This window comes from Corvus brachyrhynchos, unplaced genomic scaffold, assembly GCF_000691975.1.
Source record: "Corvus brachyrhynchos isolate BGI_N302 unplaced genomic scaffold, ASM69197v1 scaffold466, whole genome shotgun sequence".
NCBI classification, from domain to species: Eukaryota; Metazoa; Chordata; class Aves; order Passeriformes; family Corvidae; genus Corvus; species Corvus brachyrhynchos.
This window is the reverse complement of record NW_008238635.1, coordinates 2,069,705-2,086,677: the sequence shown is the minus strand read 5'-3', so window position 1 is coordinate 2,086,677 and position 16,973 is coordinate 2,069,705. Positions and strand designations below refer to the sequence as shown.

Sequence of the window (16,973 nt, the reverse complement as noted above, 5' to 3'; positions counted from 1 at the left end):
GGGGTCCCCTCCCCGCCCCCCTGCCATGGCTGGACCAGCTGCTGCAGTGACTCTGCATGGACCTATGCAGAAAACACAGGCAGTTCAGCTCTTCAAACTGTTCTGGCTATAGTAACTACAGATTTAGTTCTCAAAATCTGGCAGAAAAAAGTTTGAAATAGGCCCTCGAGAGTTTCTTTTAGCTATATTAAACCCTTCTGGCACTTTAATGTGTTCACAGCTTCAAATAAAGAATGCCTGTAGGCATGGATTTACTTGCAGCATTTTGCCTCTTACACACTCCACATTTTTGAAGGGCAGCCTTACCTGAGCTGCCTTCTGCCTCGCCTCTTCCAGTTGCCTCTGACTTTCTAAAGCTTCTTGTTCAGCCTTGATTTTCCAAAGAGCCAAGTCCCGTTCATGGCGCTGCTGTTGTGCCTACAGATCAGGAAAAAAAAGTTTTAACCATGCCAGCTAAATACAAAGACCTGATTTGCCTTAGCCACTGGTTGCAAACTACCTCTGAAGGATCTGGATCTACTCTGCTGGGGGTGTCTCTTCTGCTGAAACAGAATTTTTAACCTACTGACCCTCTTCCTTTTTAAGGCAATGCACATTCCCCATACTCTTCCACCACAGTGCAGAAAGAAGTCTAGGAGATCAACTAATTCAACCAACTAGAATAAACAATCTCATCAATGTAAGGAAAATTCAACCAAAAATACTGTTTTTGTGGAATAAAACAAATCATCCAGCCCAAGCAACTACACTGCATGGCACTAGAACCCAACATCAATCCCAGTAAACAATCACGCCTTTATCTGTCTGAGGAACACAACCAAAGCAGTGATTCCAGCTAATGGTATATTAATGATACATATTCCAGAGTAGCTGCTTCCTTGGTGTCAACTTACAATAAGAAAGATAATGTTAATTCTAAGAAATGGACATTATCAGAGATGCCCCATCACGCCCATTACGATTTCTCTGCACTGCTAACAAAGCTTAACTTGCCCTAACTTGATTAATTTTCTTGCTAACAAACAATAAAAGAAGAAAAAAAAAAGAAAGGTTAAGACAAAGAAGTATTTTCCCATTACCTTCAGAATCTGAGCCAAAGAAACACTCTCCTGCTGGGCAAGTGAAATGCCTCGTACTCGCTCCAGATCCGAGAGCTGCCGCACAGACTCCTCGATAGCGCTCAGGTAGTTCAGCTCTGCTGACAAACGCTGCTGCAGCCCCGCGGGGGAGAAGCGCATTCCTCCTGCAGGACAACACGCACTGCTCACCCTCACGGGCCCCAGCGTCCCACACCAAACACCAACAGAAGAACGCTGGAGCTGCTCCGCCATCAGCGTGCTTTTACAAAAACTCACCGCCTGCCGAGGCCGCTCCTGCTGCACACCTGCTGGATCCCAGGCCCATGTCAGGGAAGGCTACGGTTGGCTTCAGCCCTGGGGCTGTACCTCCAGAAAAGCCAGCAGGTGACTTGACTCTTTCTGCTGTATTTCCTACAGAATCAAACTGCAACATTTTTTGGGAGCCAGGAGATGGGGAAGAAGTCGGTGTCTTCTGGGGTCTTCCCTTGTCTGAGAAACTGACAGTGACACAAAAACCGAAAGGAGCCAATAAACTCCTAGTCCAGCCATTTGATAAAAAACAATAAAGCAATAATCTTGTTCTTCCATTCTTACACACAAACAGATCCATGCAAAGGGCACAGTCTGTTATGGTTTGCACAGGCCCAGTCTGTCTTCAGGAAATGGCCTCATGAGATGGGTTTTGTCCCTAAATCCCAGCTCAGAGTTAAGTTTCCAGAGCACCCTCTTCTCCCCCAAGTATTAAGCCTAGCTAGCACACACACACACACACACACTTTAAAAAAAAAGAAACACAGTATCTTCATGTTCTATGTGACCAGACAAGCAGTTTCAACGCCTCCTGTTAGGAGCCGGGCATGAGAAAGTCAGGATGCAATCATCTGCAAGCGCATTTTAAAAAGTGAACAGTTTACTATCAAGCACATGGATGCAACTGATTGTGACAAGCCACTGCCCTGAGTCTTGATGTCTCTCCTAAAATGGAACAGAAACCAAAACTTGACTTAAACAATTCATAACATACTATGGTAACACTTCTTGGGAGAAGACATTTCTCTTTTAAACAGAGAAAATAATAGAGATGCTTCTTAAATTTACTATTCCAATTTTATTAAGCTGAAGAGGATTAACAGTGGCTGTTTAAATCCCTTGGGAAGACATTCTGCTTTACTTGGCACATCTTAGCATGTTAAAGGACCTTTCAAACCCAATACTGGATGTCAGGAACCAATAGATGCCAATACCTCAGAACTGCTCTAAACCAACACAGAATGAGAGATCATTCATATTATTTGATGCTTTTAGGAGAAAACTGCAGTGAAAATTGAGCGTTTCATAATCATCTTCATTGGACAATTAGCAGAAAAACTGCATTTTTAGCTAGACAAAGAGGTTGCAACAGAAAACTTCTGATTCTTTATTTTTTAATATACTCTTTTCCAAGGACAGGTTCATCTCTCAAAAAGCATCGACTCACAGAGCTGGATAGGCTTTGTCAGTATTAGCTGAACACAAGTACAGCCAAAATTGTCTGTGTATCTACTGAAAAAAGAAATGCGACTGCACAGGTTGAATAAATCCTGACACACTTCTAACAGACCTCTTCGAGAAGAGAGAAGTGAAAACTGTATTTCAATGCTTAGGGTACCAAACACGACAGGACACCACGTTTCATATTTCAAATACATAGAAAAAATGTTTTCTGCATGCACATCTACTAACATTTGACCATTTCTGTTACTTCCCTTTTGCATTTCCAAACACACAGCCAGTAACACTACCAAGCATCATTGTATTGGCATAAACTCTTACAACATTCCTGTTACCTCATCAGGGAGTGTCCAGACAAGTTTTCCAGTGTGCTGTCTGTATCTGGGTTCTGCTCATGCTCTTTACTAGAAATTCTGCTACTCGATAAGGATTTCTTAGCCTGTTGGGATCCCCACTCTAATCCAGACAGTATTTTATCTTCTTCCACAGAAAAGTGATGAGAACTTCCGTTGAAAGAGTCCAACCCTAAGAAGCAACAACAGTGTCAAAAGTTTGTTTGGTTCTACATGTGAATACCTTACCATCAAAAGCCCCAAAACAATTAATTGAGAAGATTTTCCCCAATTAAAGTAGATTTTGAGTTAGAAGTCTACAGATCCAACAAGCAAGAAATGTACAACTGGTGATAAATTTCTCTTCTGTGTATCATGTTCACTGCCAAAACTGTCACTCAGCTTTCATTTCAGCACACTATCAGTTTAAATAAACAAAATTCACGTTTGATTCTTTACTACTGATAATCTGAATACAGCTTAGCTTTTTGGGGGAAAGGTAAAGAACTTTGAAAAAATAGGAAGAGACAAAATTTCGAATGCCCAATCCTATTTTTGTCATGTTTCTATTGGCTTAAAACCTAGCTTTTTTATCCATTGCTTATATACTACAAGTACACCAAGCCTCAAGTTTCATTATGCTTTTGTAACATACAGGTAACCACAGAAAGTAATGTATTTATTAATTTGTGCACTTATGAAAACTAACTGTGATCCAAAGACAAAGCATTCAGGCAAATCTGTTGTCACCCTCACAAACACGGCCATAACTCAGAAGCCTTTTGGCATTTTCTCAGTACACCATCTAAGGATAGTTCCCACACAACATTAAAATTAACTGATTTATTAGAAGGCTGGTTTAGGAAAGAAAACTTCTCAATGCTGTTAACAACCTCTTGCTTATTTAACTTTAAATTACTGTATTTTAAGGTCAGAGAATAACCAGAGTCAAAAAGAACCAAAGAAGGAATCACTGGAGGAATAAATCAATCATTCTATCACTATTAGATTACAGTTTCCAGATATGTAGGACTGCAATTTTCCTAACAAGAAAAGCCTAAAGCTTCCTTCATAAAAGAGAATATTCTACAGACAAGTATTGCACTTACGCTCCTTTTTCCCTCTCTTTTTAGAGGAGGCAGATGAGCGGGAAGACGCTGCAGACTGAGCTCCAGACGAGTGCTGCAAACCAAGCTCCACAGACAGAGGCTCGAACGGAGACTTCCTACTTGGAATTTCTTCCTGAATGCTTGAATTAGTGCTGCCAGCAACACTAAAACAGAGCACAGTGACAGTGACTGAGGACTTTCAGCGCCCACATTACACTGTGCACAAGAAAACTACCACACTTGGAATGAGAGACAGAGGACTAGACTGAACTAATCAGCCCATTGAGAAAAGCAGTGATTTTGAGATTAAAAGCTACGACAGCTAAGACATTGGGAAGTTTGATATGCTGTTGAACATATTGAAACATGCTTCCAATAATAACAAAGACTAAAAGATGGATAGCCACCATCCTCTCCAATTTCAACTCTAAAGAGCTATTTGACTCCACACCTGAACAATATACGAATGACTCAAAATGTGACTGCATTTCAGATAATCTCTAGGCATACAGATATCAACTGCCAGAAATACGAGCAATTTTCAATAAAGGATTACAAAAGACTTGCAAAACAGAGATGTCAGTGCATCATACACTAAATAATACCAACAGAAGAAAGAGGTTTTAATGAGAAAGGAACCATTTTTGGCAGCCAACATTTTCAGTGTGCAAAGTGCCTTTTAACTTATTTTCTTCTGAGAAAGAAGTACTGGTACAAACACACTTGTGTTCTCCCCCAAGGTACCCAAAAGATATAAATATAGCTCATTACAAAAAAGGGGGTCTTAAAAAATTCAGGAAGCCATGCAGTAGACATGGAGAGTCTAGGATCTACAGTCTTCAAATTTTAATCTGAACAAAAGCTTTTAAAAGTTGTTACAGACAATTTATGTATCCATTACTAAGCAAGAACTGACAAATGCTTACTGAAAGCAATTACAGATTTTATACAAAATTTTGAAGTACTGAAGGCATTTAAAGACTTTCAAATAGCTCTTCTGTTTTTTCTAAATTACAAGACTACCCAATTGAGCATTATTTCAGCCACATGAGTCAGAGAACTAATCTTCACTGGACTACAATGAGTAACAATCTTGTCTAAAGCTACCTGTCCAGGCTAAAGAACAGCAAAAATTAGACAGGGAGCAGGAATACTAGACTCTATCTTAACTATGTTGGCTGCTATATTAACTGCAAGGTCTTAAGGAAGTACTTCATCACTTTGACTAGTATAGTACAGCACAGCAGAAAAGACATCCAGCATATTATGAAATAAAGTTTGTATTAACTATTTTCTCTTGAATTCTGTGTTTTTATTTTTATAGGAAGTCTAGCACAGTTACCTGAGGTCACGTGAGATCTTTTTGTCTGTTAAAGTGCTACTGCCCTGTGATGAGACAAAATCATCTTCGTAAGAAGCCACGCTCTCTGGAGGGCTCATGGTAGGGAGCAAAGGGCGCAGAAGGGCAGAGCCTCCGTTCAGCCTTTCTTCAAACACTGAAGTGTGGAGAAAGAAGGGAGAGGACAAAAATTGTAACAAATGCAAAAAATGCATCAAATAGGTGTTAAAACTGCAGGATTTAAAATGCTCCCAACCATGAGTTACAATGACTTCCTTTCAAACACAAATTCATCAGAACAGCCGTCCCATGGCAGTTTTAACATAACGTAACAAGCACATTCTTCCTCTTTTTGTAAATTACTGAATGCTTTACTTCATTAACATACTCCAACCAAAACATTCTTGAAGAGCACACTACTTTAGAGTAGAGCCATCTGCAGAAAATTTCATGCAATCATCTTTAAAGAAAATAATATGAAGGTAAAAAGAATCGAGAAAAACCACAAGACAAAAATCAACTTCTCAGGAAACATTCCTCCTCAGAACGAGGAGCTCCAGGCCAGAGACAAAGTACACATAAAATGAGGAATAAATTTGTACAAAAAATGAAAATGAAACAAAGCATCTTGCATGAGACAGCTGTAAATAATGTCTTACAGAGATTCACGTTAGAGACCTCTGAAAGCACATTCCTTAAATGTGAAGTAAAAAGTGTATGGAGCAGTAAGACTGGGAAGGAGCAATAAGACTGGGAAAACAGCAATTCACAAGAGCTTTCAGAAATGTTTCCATTTTTACCTTTTCCATGAAGCTGATAATTTTTTGCAAAGATGTTGATGACACTGTGGGGACTTCCCTTTGCCAGTTCCTCCCAGGGCTCCTTGCTGTGTGTGTCATTTGTCTGAGTGAAAAGCGGCGAGCACCTCTCAGCTGCTTTCTGGAACTCCTTTATGGGCTCAAAAGCATTTCTCTCCCGAATGCAGAAATCCTTCTCTTTTAATGTCTCCAGCATCTTCAGTGGCAGCTGCTTGTGCTGGCCTCCTTCCTCTTCTCACAGGTTTCCATCACTCAGGAGAGGCCCTTCGCTGATGGAGTCGATGCTGGACTCACGAGGAGTAATGGCTTTGGTCGGTGGATACACCTGGTTCTCACGCCCTGGGGAGTCCGTCTGTCTCTTGGATAAATGTCCTAGGATCCCTTCATGCCTGTTAGCAGCAGGAGACCTCAATCCAAGGCTGACTACATCAGTAAGAGGCCTGATGGTCTCAGGGAGCTTTTTAAACTCACTAAGGTTGCCTACCCCAGGAAGGTTGTCATCAAAGGCTGTATGAGACACGCAGGCACTCAACATTCTTTGAATTCTGGCTGAAAAAGTATTTTCATTTTCCTCTCTCACAGGAGGACTCACAGCCTTTGCCCACCGTCCATCATCCTGGTTTTCTTGCATAAATTCTGAATTCCACATGGTACCATAGTTGATACCAGCACCAGCCAACTTCTTGGCTTCAGTTTCAATCCTGCTAGAAAGGGAAGCAGCTGTAGCTTTCAAAGCTTCAAGGCGATCTAATTTGCTCTTATACTGGCTGGCAGTAGGTTTCACTAAGAGGTTTTCCTGTGCAGCAGATGAATTCAGGTACGACTGAGGCACCAGGGACCCCACAGGGGCAGAATGGATCCTCCTGCCTGCCAACATCGCGTCACACTCCTTTGACAGAAGGTCCACCTGCTCCAGATTCCAGTGCTGGGAACAAGGGCGTCCACTTGAGCCCAAGAGAGCTTGTGGGTAGGGGAGCTGGACTCTTGGGCTCAACCTGTCTGGCTGTACCCATGGAGGCTCCATCAAATCGCTCCTGAAATGAAAAGCCAATGGTTACGTTGATGACTTAGGCAAGTATTGATGTCTTTCTTAGAGCACCATTGTCACAGATTTAATTTCAGGACAAAATACTTTTTGGTGGAATCAGAGGGGCAAGGAATGGGACAGTAAACAGATACAGAATGTTATTTAATAAAAAAACCCCAACAAATCAAACAACACAGCACCTCCCAAATCTGAACTGCCATTTATGGTGTTCTCTTTGTTTCAGGATTGTAACAAGCTGAGGTTTTTCACCGTCAGCATAAGTCTTTTCCAAACTTCCTAACTTCAAAAGGGAGAATTTTGGGGTTTTTTGCCTTATCACCTGCCCATGTCCAGAATACCAGAACTCCTCGAAAGTCCCCCCAAGATACTTTTACTCTGATTACTATGAGGGTCTCTGAATACCTTATGCAGTCCTGTGAGTCTCATCTCACCTCTACTATTTGCAATTACATTTTTTCTTTATGTTACACTAACAATACTTACTATGTGTTTTAGCAGTTTATTCTACACACAGTAGTACATGGCATTCCCAGTGAACTTCCTTCAACTTTTCCAGAAGGAAAACAGGTCTCACTGAATTTACTAACTCAGTAAATAACTAAAGTACAGATATTGATGCACGTATACATTTAAGAAGCAGACATTCATTATGTGGTTGAAAATGGAGACACCTGCACAACAGGGATATCAAGGATATCCAAGAAACTTCAGGATTTTTAGTTCCTTACATCTAAATGTTTGGTTAGGCACCTTGACTTGCAGGAAGAAAATTTTGATAATACACTGAACAATTAAAAATTGGGAAAGCAGCATGAAAAGAAATAGGGAAAAGCTGGTTCCAAGCAGAAGCAGAGGTTTTTGGTGCTTTATAGAGAGTAACTAATGGCTGAATCCAAGACAATAGATTAAACAGCAACACTGAGCAAATCAAGTAAGAAAAATCAACAGATACATTCATACGATCAGCTTCTCTTGCCCAATGGCAATGGCAGAGGAAATGAGTGTCCCAATACGAAATAAACATCCCACTGCTGTCAACAAAACATTGCCAGCAACCAACATTCACTTTATTTATTTACACACTCGCAAACCAGCCATAGCCAAAATTTTCATATGGTTTCCTGCATCAGCTTCCTCTTTACTGCAAGGAAAATGCTGTAATTGCTGTAAAGACAATTACTCTCACTGGAACATGAACTCAAGAGCCAAGTCTATTTTCACCTCTCAGAGATGAAAGCAGGACCACTTTCCTCTCTCTCCCAAGGCCCCATGTGCTCACCTCAGGAGTGGCTGCTGCGGTTCCGAAAGGGACATGTCACTGCTGGAAGATGCACTCGGAGGACGCTCCTGAGCCTTGTTTTCTTTATCAGATTCCCCAGATGGTTGATAACCAGGTCTGGGCTAGAGATGAAGACAACCAGAAAAACGCATTTTCAAAAGTGTGTCAGAATTTAGGAGCTCTTGCCTCATTACAATTGAAAAGGCTAATACCCAGAATTCAGCTTCTATTTAAAATAGAAAGATGATTTTCAGTCAACTTTCTAGTAGGCTTTGCTGTGCCAAAAAGCAGCCACTAGCAAGGAGGCTGCACATTGAAATCATTATGTTTAAGCAAAGCTACACATTTTGCTCTTTGTTCTTAACTGATAACCAGCAGACCAGCACAAGTCACAACCTTCCTAAACAGACAACCTCCTACTCCTGCAAACAACTGCTAGACATTAAGTGAGTGAATCAGCTGTACCTGTGTTTCCTGCACCGCAGGCAGCTGAGGTGGCTCTTCTAACAGCGTTCGTTCCAGCAAGAGTTTGGAATAGGTTTCCTGTAACCGTTTGGCTGCTGAAGGCTCAGGAGGAGGCACATTCTTCACTTTAGTAACAGCCTCCTTCTGCTTTCTGTAGAGCTCTTGGAGCCTTTTGTTCTTCTGTTCTGTTGCCTCCTTTTGTGCTTTCTTCTCTTCATTCTGCTTCTTCTTCCTCTCCTCTTGCTGCCTGACGATGTACTGACGAACCTCATCACTGTCATAGTGGCGTTTCTTAGAGATCACCTGAGGCTCCTCACTGGCAGCTACCTTGTCCGGTTTCCTTTTGGTTGGACTGTGGCTCCTCATATTTTGAGTAGGCAAAACAGATTTTTGATTCTGCTTTTCCACATCTGTCTCTTGCTTTGTACTCATGGAATCCAACTGCAGGTCATCAAGAATTCCACGTATCTCCACGGGCAGGAAGTCCTTCTTTACAGAGGCATGATCTTCTTGGTTATCACCTGGAAGAGAAGCTTCCAGTTTTCTCAGATTGGTCTCAGACCGTACTCTACTTCTTGACCTTTCAGAACTTCTTGAAGAGCTTTTACGGGTAACATCCAGTCTAGAATCAGAACCTGTCCTTCCAATGCAGCCTGCTAAAGAATGAGATGTCAAATACTTCGGGTAACAATCAAATTTGGAAAACAGCTGCAAAAAGAAGGCTGAGGGAGGAGGGCAGATCTTGCTGTAAACAGGTCTTTGCTTCATTCAGTCATGGTCTGAATGTGGCAGCCTTTGCTTACACAGAGTCCACACCCTTTCTACTCTTACCAGCCCCACCACCTCACAGGCATAAGAAGCACAGCAGTTACCAGCATGCCTTATTTGACCTGTCTGAGATTCTGGATAAATTCGGAGAAGGGCTGGTGGAGGAATCAATGAGTATTTAAGATGCACATGGATGACACTATACTGTATCTGGAAGAACCACAATTCCTGTTAAACTGGCATGCTCAGCCATAGCTTATGGATTATATACAGCACGCCTGGAAAATTCATCTGGCCTGTGGACCACTGCTAGCCATTCCTTTCCCCACTGGCTTCAAGAGGCAAAGACAGATTGCAGCGGCCCATTTTTCTGGTTGCAGCCTATATCTCACGTTTTTCAGATACCCCAAGCACCCTTGCAGCACGTTCCACCCTTCAAGTCCCATGTGCAGGGACCATGACATGAAAAAAACGTCCATAATGCACCCAGGAACAACAGTTATGCATCCCAGCCATGGTTGTGAGCAAAATTTCCCCCCCACCTCCCTCAAATTCCAGGTTAAAAACCGGAGTAATTTTGATAAGACTTCTCTCTCACAACATTCTATCTCAGAAGTCTGTTCTAGTCTGCAGACATGCAGTGTTATATAATAAAGTAAAATGAAGTAAGTCCAGTGATAAAAGAACAACTTACCAGACTTGGCAGCTCTCTCTCGGCCTGTTCTGTCACTGGATACAGCTCTTCTGTCCTGTTCTATTCTGGGAGCTGGACCCAGGATCTTTTTTACCAGCTTTTGTCCCTCCCGCCAGGAGGATGCACTTATCACACAGTTTCCACCTGCAAAATAAGGAATAAATAAAAGTCAAGCACCAGAGGATTTGCCATGGTATCAGAAAGAAGTATTCATCACAGCCATTCATAATTTCTGTGCCATTTAATTCTGCAGAAGTGGTACAGCTGCAGTTACACAAACAGTCAGCACACCGATGTCCCAGGAAGACACTCCACAGCTGCCTCACACACCCACACGTCATGCAGTGTAACACCCAAAACACACTGCAGCACAGTAAAGCCCTACAAAAACTGATTTGAAAAACAAGAACGGGTTATACAGGTCTAAAAGATCCAAACAAGCCTTACTAGGGACAGGGGTAATATTTCTAGAGCTGCTCATCACCACACAAATATGGAAAATAAGAGATAAAAACATGAAAACAACTAAATTGTTGTAACAAAAGGAACAAAAATAAATAAACCTTCCTATTAAAATAATATTAGCTAATACTCTAGAAAAAAAACCCCAAAACCACTTGAAAGCTTTCTACAGATAATTAATTGGTGAGATACATGTCTTGTGAGCAGGTTAAAAAATACCAAGCAGCAGGTGTTGTACATCAACGCTAACTCACTGTCCCTTAGCTGGGATTTCTGTTCCAGCACTGAAAACAGTTAAGAATAAACCCTATTAGCTGATACTTAATTCAAGGACAGAATACCTTGCAGGTGACAGAAACCCAATCAAAATGTTATAGGATTATTTTATTCCTACATATAATTAAATGATAATGATGTCTTAGGTTTTAACTTCTATATTTTTCAAATCCTGCACTGCCTAGTGTGTAACTCTGAAGTTTCCTGTGGCCTGTTAACTGCTGTTGTCTCATGCTGGTTAGACATAACAAGCCTCTCTAAGTTTGCTTTCCAAGGACACCTAGATTATCCTAGGCCCAATATGTGCAAACTAAAATCTTAAGAAGAAGAGGTAAACTTGGGGAAATTACATCATTAACTAAAGTTATAATTAGGGAATTAACCCTGATATGTATACAATGATAAATGAACCAAACTTATAAAATCCTGGCCGCAGCCTTTGGACTGCCCAGGGTTTACCTTTGAAGGCCCTTCAAATAAATACCTCCTTTTATTCTCTTATTCTTGTCTGGTCTCTGTGTTTTAGGTGGCCACCTCAGGCATCAATAACAACTGGTTATGGTGGCATCTTTACCCAGTATTGGGTAGATTAAATGATAGGGTTATTCAACTCACCTTTCAACCCACTAACTTCCAATATTACTAACATTTTTTTAGAAAATAATTACCTTAAAAGCACTTTGGAGAAAAACACAGTATAAAAAGAAAACTGAAATAGATTTATTCAGATAGTTAATAATATATAAATTAATCAGACCACTCAAAGGTATTTAACTGCTAGAAAAGTACCTAACTTGAATATACAATTTGCAGTTGATTTTTAACAATTCCACTTCAGGCTCTACCTCCAGGAGCTCTGCCTAAAGAAACCCAGCCACTGCAGCGTGAGATCACCACAGCCAAACAAAAAAGGGACTGTACTGGGCCCAATAGCACTTTGAAGACAGGATAGCAACAATGTCAAGTGAAATCCAGGACAGCAGAATAATTCTTTTGGCAATCCCTGTCCTCAGTTTCCAACCTCCTTTCTTCTGTTATTGTATATAACCTTGAAGTCTGCAGCCCCCTATTCAACCCTTTGCTAACAGAACTCCCTGCACTGTAAATTATCCAAATATTTTATAATAGAGCTGTCACTTGAAACATGTCACTACAAGCCTCTTTGAAACAGAGGCATCAGCCAAAGGGGTTCTCCTGCAGAACTCACTGTTCTCAGTTTGTTCTGCGTGTGTTTAAAGAGCCAGTGTAAAGTGTCATCTTCCATTTCAAGTCAGCTGCTTAACTAAAACCCGCCAACGGGGCAGAACACGAGCCGTGGCTATTAATAGCCTTGGCCACAGTAAGCAGTTTCTTACTGCAATGACTGGAGGAGGATGGACTAGCATGGATGTGCCACTTAGAGCTGGTTTTTGTCTTCCAGGGAATTCAGGCCATCATTTTCCACACACTGAATCCATTATAACAAGCAGTGGCTTTGTATGTAATGGAGGGGCTGGAGCTTACAGCTGCTGACTCCCTTCAAGGCAGAGAGGACTTCCTCAAGGGGAAGCAGAGGGGTGGGCACTGATCTCCTCTCTGTGGTGACCAGTGAAAGGACCTGAGGGAATGGCCTAAAGTTGTGTCAGGGGAGGGTTAGGTTGGGTATCAGGAAAAGATTCTTCATCCAGAGGGTGTTTGGGCACTGAACAGGCTCCCCAGGGAAGTGGTCACAGTCCCAAGACTGACAGAGTTCAAGAACCGTTTGGACAACACTCTCAGGCACAGGGTGGGATTGTTGGGGGTGTCCTGTGCACTGAGCTCCTACCTCACTTGGAACTGTCATAAATATGTAAGACAGCTGAGTGTGATTCCTTAAGTAGGGACTGATCAGCATAGGAGGGAGCAAATCCATGCTTATCACTTGAAGTATTAGTATTCCTTACCACAAAATATTCACAAGCAGCTTCAGGATTTACAGCATGCAGAAGCACACATTCACTCTCTAAAAATCCTTCATAATAATTTTTAAATAAGCTTTTATTTCCTTCAAAATGTTTACACATTATGGGTCACTGTTCATAAGGAGAAATATAAAACCTTAAGAGAGGTTCAAGAGGTGCCTAAACTTGCATATATTTAAAGAAATGAAATTGCTATGTGAGTGATTGCAGCCATAACTACTCACTTCGTATGAAAACTAAAATCAAATATGAAGCGTATCTGAAAGTCTTCCTAAGTCTTTTGCTGCCAATATCAAAGATTAATACTACTGGGAAACTAAGAATTCCACACGTGGTTAATTTTATTTTCTTCTATAAGGCACTGCTCTAGAGGAACCTGCTCACATCATCTTCTCTAAATAATTACATTGTATTTAATAATGAGTGGAATTGTCAGACAACAGCGGGGGAGAAAAGTTCTCAGTTGGTAAAAGAGATAAACATTTCTTTAAAAATACCAAGATTTGGAAGACTAGTCAGGGAATATGTGTTTACATTCTTTCACCAACTGAAAAAGCCAGGAGTGGGTTAAGCCAGAACTGAAGGTGCCGGAGAGCAACGACTTGAAATGTGGCAGAACAACAGAGAAGAACCAGAAGCATCCTGCTCTCTGCTTCCCCACTGAGAAATCATCTAAGAGAACAGCTTTGACTGCAGTCCCTCCTCCTCACCTGACAGAGGAAAGCAACTCAGCAAGTCCCATTGGCACTGATTTTAATATCATGTCTCAGCATTGCTGACTGAGCTGCGGGTCAGGCTCTAACCAGCTTCATCACAAGCAGAACAGAAACAGGATCCAGAGCAGAGCTACTGCTTCTTTTTGTCTGCGCTGCCCTGACAGATACCTAAGGATACCTCTCCCCACAAGAAACTCACACTCCACAGCAGTTTCCTCAGGGTGCACACAGCAAGTGGAAAGGCAAAAAATTAAAATAAACCACAAAAAAAATAAAAGTGCACACAGCCACCAACCAACAACAAAACCACACACAATCCCAAATGCAGCACAGTGTACAGACTCACTACAACTGCACTGATGCACATCTAAGAAGACTTTTAAAGCCATATGCTTTAATTTTTCTTTCTTGAGACAAAACTCATCTCTGAAGGACATGTGACAATCCTCCCTCTAGAGTAGAAACAGTCACCTTGTTTGGACTCTGGACTTGACAACCGTGTCAGTTTTTGCACTTTCCGCGCTGGTCTGGTTGCTTTCTTCTCTTTGTTTCTCTCACTAGATTTTCCTTTCACTGTTGAACCCTCTAAAAACAAACAAAAGCTGTTAAGTGATACCCCACAGAGGAGAACACAGAACAACAAGCTTGCTACAACATTTGAAAAAGCAGAACTCAGAGAAACACAATAGAATTCACTGACTTTCCCAGATTATATACCCAGATCAATGACTTCAGTCCAGCACTTCAAAATCCTCACAGCACGGGAATTTTGAATCAAAGGCTGTTTACCTACGCACGGGAAGGCAGTGAAGCCACAGCAATGCCACAGCAGATCTTTACAGCGTTAATTTTCAATTCTAAAAGAAATGTTGGCAGTTTAACATGAACAACTGCTGGTTCTCTTCTGCTACAGACACTACATTTTACTGCTCTAATGTTCCACAAGGACATGTAGTTCCTTCACTCCTGAACACACAGGATGCTGCTTCCACATTAATGCATGACAGCACATTCAGCACATAAGGAACTCTGTGGCCACTGTTATCACTGTTTTCTGGTTTCTCTTCTCTAAAGAATGTGATCAGACAGCCTAAAACAACCAAGATGCAACCCCCTCTACGGACAGATCTGAAGCTTTATTTAGATGCCAATGCAAACATTTACAGCCCCTAATTTCATCTGAATCCACTCTCTGATGGATGCTCACAGGAAGCATCAGAGACAGAACAAGAGGTTATATCTCAAAGAAGTAGGACTGGAATTTTAGGTGTCTTTCCCACCCTTAGCACCCTTTCCTTACAAATTTTCTATCTGCCTTTAAGGCTGACAAGAGCAGGTAAGACAATCAATGTGCTGAGTACCAGAGGCCTCAGTGACTGCATTTGCAGAAAGTTAACTTTCCTCCTCACCTCTTTTAGCAGTAAACAGCCCTTTCCTGACACCAGGAAAGTGCAGGCTGCTTCCTGCCTGGCTCCTAATTACAGCAATTTTGTTCTAGTCTTTAGTTTTATTCTAGTAACTAGTGTTTTCTTCTGAACATCTGTAAGACAAAATTACTGGAAGCTTGGGGTCCATACAGTATCCTTTAGCCTAACTGCTATACAGAGATGAAGACACACTGTATGGTCTAGGCTTACACATAAAAATCTTTTTGTTGTAAAGAACAGTGCTGCTGTAGATTGCAGAGATCTAACAGATTATTTTAGCACTAGAGAGCAAAGAACAGTTCTGATACAGCTGACTGTACACACCCAAAACACCACATGCTGTAAATTTAATACAGAAGTAACACATGGATAGATAATCTGACACCCTAAAAATACATTTGCAGTATATATTATGTGTAGCACCAGCATTTGTTTACTAGAAATCAGCTATTCAGTATAATCTTTTCAGCTCAGAAAGGAGACACGTTCCACAACAGCTGTTGTACATATGGCATCAGGACAGGAGTACGGATCAACACACACACACAGCTCCTTCCTTTTGTAGGCACTGGACACATGATCCAAATGCCATTTAACTGGATCTCTTCAACGAAGCTTTTTAAAAAAAATTAATTTCTATAAACAGCTCGTTACACTTGCCAAAATTAAAAAAAATAAATGCTAGTGTAGATTAAAAGTCTGTGGAAATTTGGCATTAATTTCACAGACTGATCTGAGCAGTGTATTTGCAAAATAATTTTACTGAAAAGGAGCATCTCTCCTTCCTGAACTATTTTTTTATGAGTGATTCCAGAAAAAGTCCTCAGTAATGTATCAAATTGTACAAAGAAAAAAGACAAGTTATTTATTGCCATACAAGACACTACACAGATACCTACAGACTTAAATCTCAATGCATTTTCCTTCAGTCTTAAATGTTTTGAGCAAAGAGAAAAGTTATTCTTAATAAGCAAGCTCTAATGCTACAAAACTAGAGGTTCTCTGGGGATTTTATTTCCCATTCCCTTCCATTTTATTCACCTGCTCTCTTCCCCCTCCCCCAGCTCAGTCAGTCAGAGGCAATTCAAGCTTACAGCACCGTGCTGTAACCAGCCTAGCAAATAAAAAAGCACGCCTGGGCATCCTACTTCAGCTCACCCAGAGGAAAGAGCTACCAATGGTACTGCAGCTTTTCAGAGTGAAAGATTAATAAAGACTGTGCCTTGAAGCAGTACATTTGAAAACAGAAACCAAAAACGGGCTTTGTCCTTTTAACCAGGAAATTGTATTCATTCACGCAAACATGTATAATGAAGTCACAAAACTGAACAAAAGTTATTCTAATGGAGACTTTTCTTTTTTCCTGTTTCAAAGAAATGCCATTACTTGATTCTTTTCAGTACTGGTTTTCTGTTAAAAGTATTTGAATGAGAGAATGGTGAGAAGGACTTATTTTGTTGTTATTTTAGTGTTCAGTGAGTTATTCCTCCTGTGTAGAGAAGTACAATATATTTAACGCTCACTGGTTCAACTTTTTGTTTCCATGACTTTGTAGACGTGTACAAAATATATTTCTCTGCCTCTTAGAGAAGGTTGTGTGGCTTAATCAATTCCACTTGTGGCTCACCTTTTAACTGGAGTGCAATATCTCTGTAAAGCTCCCGACTGATACGAAACTCGTCCACACGCCAGATCTTTCCATCTGGAGCGCGAATCCCTGTTTCAGCAGG

At 41.1% G+C, this 16,973-nt stretch overlaps 1 protein-coding gene across 1 annotated transcript in view; it reads right to left on the bottom strand.

Moving 5' to 3' along the window:
- Positions 1-16,973, bottom strand: part of CEP350 (centrosomal protein 350) — a 69,890-nt gene that overhangs the window by 37,435 nt on the left and 15,482 nt on the right. The window contains 12 exon segments of the mRNA XM_017737408.1: positions 307-417; positions 1,080-1,243; positions 1,356-1,576; positions 2,906-3,095; positions 4,012-4,175; positions 5,354-5,507; positions 6,151-7,202; positions 8,496-8,617; positions 8,961-9,616; positions 10,423-10,566; positions 14,288-14,401; positions 16,871-16,973. The exon segment at positions 16,871-16,973 is cut by the window's right edge and continues 1 nt beyond it. Of these exon segments, the coding sequence (XP_017592897.1) occupies positions 307-417; positions 1,080-1,243; positions 1,356-1,576; positions 2,906-3,095; positions 4,012-4,175; positions 5,354-5,507; positions 6,151-7,202; positions 8,496-8,617; positions 8,961-9,616; positions 10,423-10,566; positions 14,288-14,401; positions 16,871-16,973 (3,195 nt within the window).